This window comes from Bidens hawaiensis, unplaced genomic scaffold (assembly GCF_021521415.1).
Source record: "Bidens hawaiensis isolate Kalapana, Puna unplaced genomic scaffold, B.hawaiensis_p1.1 tig00030816_1, whole genome shotgun sequence".
Classification (NCBI taxonomy): Eukaryota; Viridiplantae; Streptophyta; class Magnoliopsida; order Asterales; family Asteraceae; genus Bidens; species Bidens hawaiensis.
Window position 1 is genome coordinate 166,678 of NW_027495159.1, and position 6,855 is coordinate 173,532.

Genomic DNA, 6,855 nt, shown 5'->3' on the forward strand with positions numbered 1-6,855 from the left:
AGAGTGTGTATAAAGGCTTTCGTGGTACTTAAAGTATTTTCTATAAGTAATTTCTATTTCACCTAAGGTTTCTATTTACAAAATGTGCTTCCCACAACTTTAAATTTTGTTTAAAAAGAGAAGTAACATCCAAACACATCTAATTATATAATAGCTAATGCTTGAGCATAAGTAGATCTTAGCTCCATGATTCTAGGGGTGATTATAAAGCGCGCCAAGCCAACTCTTCTTCGTTTTGGGCGTGGACTCGAAGTTATACGAGCCAGCAAGGCAGTGCTATAATTTGAGCATTAAATATTTAAATTGTCTTGTAAAATTGTTTTGTATAATTTGAGTATTGAGCCAGAGCTGTATAGCATATTAGGCTTTTGGTTGAAACTAAAACTATTTTAAATTGAAATAAAGTTACAATTCAGCTGGCGTGCAATTAAATTTGTGGTTAAATGAACCAAACTAGTGAGATTATCTTGGCTCAAGTTCAGCTCATGTAAAAGCGAGTCGGCTCAGCTTAGCTCGATTTCAAACGAGCCGATACTGAGCATGATTCAAGCCACAAAGCTTTTTGAAAAGCCTTAATGTATACTATGTGCTTATTTACGTGTTTAAAATATAAAGGTTCAAAATTCAATTATAAAAAGGTATATTGGTTTTTAATGATCCCAACTATTGTCTTTAGGTCACTGCTGGTCCCAACTAATGAATTGGCTACTAATGGTCCCAACTTTTAAAGTATTTGTTTCTAGCGGTCCGTGACTAACAGAATCCTAAAGTCGTTAATTTCAGGTCGCCAGAAAAACGGTTGTTGACGGAAAACTCAATTTTTTCCCCGAAAACTCAACATTTTTGTCCCAAACATCTTGGTAACTTTGTATATGACCTTTAGGAACCTTTTCTAGTAAAAGCCCCAATTATTGAGGTCGCCGAAAACTTTAGAACAATCGTCGGAATCGGTTGATGGTGCTCAAGTGGTGGTAGTTGGTTAGCGGTGAGTCAATTGGCGGTGGTTGCGGTGTTCAGGTTGTGTTTTCTGGCAACAAATTTGAATTTTCCGGCTAAAAACGTTTTACCCGCGACCTGAAACTAACGTCGTTAGGACTCTGTTAGTCGCGGACCATAAGGAACAAATACTTTAAAAGTTCGGATCATTAGTAACCAATTTATTAGTTGGGACTAGTAGTGACCAAAAGACAATAATTTGGACCACTAAAAACCAATATACCGAAAATTAAATCTGAATATGGAGGTGGGTGACGTGATGGATGGTAGAAATAAAAATCGAGTAGGGGTTTCTCGGCGGAAACAATGTAGGGGTGGGTGCTTGTCAGCTGAAAACGATTGTGGTGGTGGCTGTTAGACGGTTTCATGGAGAAACAGAGGATGAAGGTCTTATATGGTGGCGGTGGTTGTCAGCCAGAGACAGTGGTGGTCATTTGGATGAAGATGTAGGTGGTAAAATGGGAGATGAAGATGTATATACATATAGTATATATAAATTATAAATTGTAACTTTTGTTTTAAAATAAAAAGGTTATTTAGGTCATTTTATACTAACTTAAACGAGCATAGTTAACAAAGTTAATGATTTGCTAGACTAGGATTGTTATTGGCAACATAACTGAAAGTTGGAATTGTTACTGGTTATATTGTTAGTTGGGATTATTATTGGCCAAGACTGAATAGTTGGGATTATTAATATCCAATCTAAGAAACATGCAAAGTCATTACGTCAACTGTGATTTATATATTAATATTTAACCTCCTTCAGTTGAATTAAAGAATCATAAGACAATGCTTTGAATTATCCCAATCATCCACATATATATATATATATATATATATTGCTATACAATTATCAAGTGTTATGAAGATAAAACCATCTTTCAGTTCGTACCTTTCTGATGATATAAATTCTCAACAATTAAAACATTTGCAAATGAAATGCATCACCTCTATTTGTTATGTTATACAACAATTTTTGTTTCTACACTATTGCCAACAAGCAATCAGACCTTCGAATATATGTTCCATGACGCTATGCTAGCTTCTGTATATGCAAGAATCAGATTACCTCTTAAAAGATGCAGCTCCTCTCCATGGGTTCCCACCATCAGTCCCACTCGAAGCTTGATTAGGCACGGGTACGTTACTTAAATCACCATCTAAGCTCATCTTCTGTACTTCTGAATATGACAGAATCTTTATGCTTTGCACACAGCTAACAAACTCCCTGTAAAACCTCAAAGTCACCAAAAAATACATACACATATCAACTAAAATGCTAATGTTTTTGTTTGAGAAGAAGCTTACTCCCACGGGTCATCACCAACTAGCAATATGTCATTCTCATGATCAACATAAACAAGCTTCCACTGTGCATCTTCTAACTTGCCTTCAATGCCGAACATTCGAGCCAGATCTTGCCTTAGCTCGTCATAACCCTTGTAACTTGTCACATCAATCGTTCTTCCTACCGATCCACGTTTTTGAACCTAAACATATAGCAAATAGTTGGACAACGAGTACAATGATGTATATAAAAAGGGCATGCATGTTACCTTTGTGTATGTTCTCATGCGTTGTTGAGTTTGGCTACGACACAACGCGTTTCCCAAAACACCAGCATCCGTATTAGCAACATTTTCGTTTGGTTTGAAAGCGATATCAGGCATTCCAAATGACCGTGGACTTATCTCAGCAGCGGAAAACTCAGTGTCATGGCCACCAGGATAATTTGACGTCATGTTTTCAGAATCAAAACCGCGGGACAACAAAGCATCAGGTGGCAGGCTATTAATATTAGCCCCAAAGTTTGGGATATTGTTGAAGTTTTGCGGCAATGTACCAACAAATTCATCCAAACAGTATGATGTTACCGATGTGGTAGGTTCAGTAGCAACGCCTTTGTCTTTAGGTTGCTCAGGTAGTTTCAAGTGAGACAACTCATATTTGATTCTTGCATCTGATTTACTTTGAGTTGTATGAAATTTGGAAGCCACGCAATCGTCGCCTAATATAGATGGAGCTTGTTGGTTCTTGATCCGGAAATTTGTTGGAGTTAGTTGACAGTTGTTTGTTGAAGGGGATGTGGAACACGAGGGAACGTTATCATCACCGGGAGGAAGAACTCTTAGTGGTTTGTATTGACTATGTTGTTGGTTTGATTGTACAAGTGTGGATGTTGACAAGCTATTACCACTAACTTGTTTCATTTGCTGAATTTGTGGCTCTAGTGATGAGAAAATATGTTGTTGTTGTTGCAGTTTTTGTAGTATCTGCAGTGTTTGTTGTTGCTCTGAGAGTGACATGTTATTTTGTAGCTGCATTTGCTGATGTTGTTGTTCCATGGACAAAGGTTGAAATGAAGTTGAACCACTAATTTGTGGCTGAGGCTGTGTGCTTTGTTGCGGTTGCGGTTTTTGATATTGTTGCTGATTGTATATAGGTTTCTGTTGGTGTTGGTTATGGTGGGGCCATGATTGAGCAAGAAGTTGGTTTGGTTTGTTGGAGTGTGATTGAAAACTTAATAGCTTGGAGGGATCATCAAAGGTTAGAGAATTTGAAGAAAGAATATTCGGTTGATTCTGCTGCTGCTGCTGCATGTTCATCCATTGGACTAAACTCAACCCGTCTTTCATCCCCGTATCTTCAAGCCAAGGCATAGGCATGGCCATTGTTCGTTTATACGCATTTTCTATCTCAGCATCAATGTCTGCTAAACCATTGGATATTAGGTTTATTATTATGAGCCTATGGGACCTTTAAGTATCTAGGGTTTGCATTTCGTTCTTTAAATATTATAATGCATTATTCAGTAATAATCAATTCAGTATTTTACTGTCTTATAAATTACCGGATTGTTGATGAAACTTTTGTCTGAAAAATGGAGATTGGCACATGTAAAAGGGAGTCACAACCGGCTCAATTTCCCATATTGAAACATGACTAGGACGCTCATCGGCTGCTGACTCGTCCCATCCCACCTGAAGACTACGCCATTGTGAGTTCTTCCACCTGGCAGGATCTAGATCGCTGATACCAGTTATTGTTCCCATATATCTACGCACACCCGACTCTTGAGTCTCAAACATCATTCTGAACCGCATGCCTAATGAAACTTGGCAATACATTGCTTTATTGTACTTGGCTAACGGTATCACAAACTCAGCCGGACTCGCCCTGCCAATTTAACGTTTATTCTTTTGATATTTTGTTAATAAATCAAAGAATATCAAAATTTTCATCTATGTTACCTAGGATTGTAATAAACGGTGAATAGGCTGCTGTTTGCAGCAGCGTGAGCAGCAGCCGCAAGGATTCCAATGTGCATGCTGTCACTGGATATAACTGATGATGAAAGAGCAGATTGTTGTCTGTTGGCACGTCGAACTCCCAACATAAGCTGTGATTTCTCGTCTCTACAATCATTCGCATCAGTTAGAATTAAGAATACCCCTTGATCGCGTATTATGTTTTACTAATCAACAATACATAAGGAAATCTAATCAAATAATATATCCTAACATAGTAACAATATAACAATAGACCTTAATAATATAGTGTAGTAACAAAAGTCACACCTTACGAAAACGACAGCATCGCCAGCAAAAAGCCTTTTTGAGCTCACAAAGATGCTCCATCCTGTAGTTAGTAGATGCCTCTTGGGTTGCCCTGAAATTTAAATAACTATTTATAGAACACACAAATATGCTACAGCTGGTAGATGAAACTCTTGGAATTAAAACAACAAACCTCGATATATATGTCGGAAAGTCCAAGACTGATGATGCAAATCTCTAGCAACCAACTCCTGAGCTGGAGGTTGCATTGAGAAATCCTACAAATTAAACGAGGTGAGCTATGTGTATATATATAGTCACAAATTATGAAACATGTGAATTACCAGAGGCGGGAAAATCTTTTCAGCAGCTCGACGAGGAACAGAGAATCCACCATGGGTGCTAGTGTCACTAGCTGTAAGAGTCTTGCAGAAGAACTCAGTAGGCTGCTTGTTTTGCTTCAGACCCATATCAGAAATAAGTAATGCTTCCTGGTCATACTGTTTCATTCATGAAAACAAAATTTTAATGTCTGTTCGCGTCTTAATAAATTAAAACGACTTACTTTATCGACGGGTTGAAGAGTCATCCGAGCATACACCTCATCAGTTTCAGAATCAGCCTGAAACAACGAAAATAAATGAGTGATGAAATAATCCTTTAGTTCCTCCTAGAGATACAGTTACATATTTATTTAGATACATGTAGTGTGACATTATGAAGCATGCAAATGAGCTTAGATGGAAGATTGGGATAGCTTCGTATGTTTTGTGTATCCTTGTGCATAGATGCTGCAACCTAATCGTAAATAATAATAACAAGAAAAATATTAACACTAACAATAATAGTAATAATAACAATGACAAGTATGAGAATGAGAACTTTTGATAAATGCTATTGACTATTAGCTAGACAGTGTGTAACGGAGAAATGGCCAAGGTATTATCCACCACTCATGTCGGAGTTGTGTCCACCAGGCGCTACTATGCTAACGCCCCTCTAGGTTGCTGACTCAGATGATTAACGCCCCTTGGTTGATTCTCCGTTACACTTAGTCTTAGAAATTAAGATTGGTTAATTACCTGCTCACTGTGACCTTGAGGAAAGTAGACCACCAGACTCCCAACAGGTGGCAATGAAACCAATGGGCCAGCACATGCATGCCATAGCTCTGAATTCATTACCTTCCTTGCTCCTGAATAATAAAAACTTATAAAATATATCATGTGGAATTCGAAAAGTTTCACTAGTATATATGATGCTAGATTTCATTTATTTGGATGCCATTAATTCTTTTTTTTGCTTCATTCAACATATTGTCCTCAAAATATGCCAAATAAAATCACCAGAAACAAAAAGATTGATGAAAATCAAGAAATATTATTCACCTTCACCTGAAGTGGATTCATAGCCATGTCCCATTGTAGGAGCTTTCATTATCCAAAACACAAACAAGTACAAGAAAATGAAAATGAAAAAGGTCACCAATCATGAACCACACCAAGGTCACATTGCCTGTGGGAAAGAAGTAGAAGAAATTCTCACAATAATGAAACCCATGTGGCTTTATAGCAAGCAAAGCAACCTAAGCCTATTAACCTCCTATTATTTCAAATCATTTAAAATGGATTTATGTATCATTACTTTGTTTTGCTTTATTATTTTATTTTGTTTTATAACTATATAGAGAAGGTTATAGGCTCATATAACATGCTAGTAACGTGTGAATATTAGCATGTCCCTTATAATATTTTCCCTTGTCAAATTATTTGGTATATTAATAAATTTATAATCAAATTTCAAGAAATGAATCAAAATTATTTCATACAAGGATTGATGTATGATCAAGAATATATTGTACATCACCGGCTTTACATTTGTATTGTTAATCTCTTTTGTTATATGTTGTACGTATAATGTAATGTTGGCTTTGGGTATGGAGATTTTGAGAGTTCAACCTTCTAATTAGCTAAAAGAAATTGATATATATATATATATATATATATATAAGAGAAGTATGTTTGAGAACCCTATTTAGTTGAGAAAACCCGTGAAAAAACCCTATGTAACATCGTTTTTTTTTGTTACATGTAATATATGTTGTTACATTTAATACAAAACATCGAAAACATAAAAAAAATGTTTTGCTATTTTTTTTTACATTTTTTAGTAATTTTTATATATGTTTTCAAGAGAGAGAAAATGTAAATAAACTTTTACATTTTTTATTAACTTTAATTGTGGACCACAAGATTTAATCTTTAATTAAAAAATGTTTTGCTATTTTTTAACATTTTTT

General features: G+C 36.1%; 1 protein-coding gene across 1 annotated transcript; it reads right to left on the minus strand.

Annotated features, from left to right (window-relative positions):
* Nucleotides 1–2,053: 2,053 nt before the first annotated feature.
* On the minus strand, nucleotides 2,054–6,343 carry LOC143581167 (auxin response factor 19-like). Its single transcript, XM_077064002.1, has 12 exons — nucleotides 5,945–6,343; nucleotides 5,639–5,751; nucleotides 5,259–5,354; nucleotides 5,122–5,178; nucleotides 4,901–5,056; nucleotides 4,750–4,834; nucleotides 4,578–4,668; nucleotides 4,251–4,415; nucleotides 3,851–4,176; nucleotides 2,556–3,709; nucleotides 2,308–2,489; nucleotides 2,054–2,227 (listed from the first exon to the last, which is right to left on the minus strand). Exons 1-12 carry the CDS (start codon nucleotides 5,991–5,993, stop codon nucleotides 2,065–2,067), a joined length of 2,637 nt encoding a protein of 878 aa, XP_076920117.1. The 5' UTR covers nucleotides 5,994–6,343; the 3' UTR covers nucleotides 2,054–2,064.
* Nucleotides 6,344–6,855: the final 512 nt, after the last annotated feature.

Excerpts from the sequence above, each read along its gene's own strand:
- LOC143581167 (XM_077064002.1), bottom strand. The coding sequence starts at position 5,993 with ATGAAAGCTCCTACAATGGGACATGGCTATGAATCCACTTCAGGTGAA. Across the intron at positions 5,057-5,121 it reads CTCTTCAACCCGTCGATAAA|TATGACCAGGAAGCATTACT; the intron begins GTAAGTCGTTTT and ends TGAATGAAACAG. Across the intron at positions 4,835-4,900 it reads AAAAGATTTTCCCGCCTCTG|GATTTCTCAATGCAACCTCC; the intron begins GTAATTCACATG and ends TTTAATTTGTAG.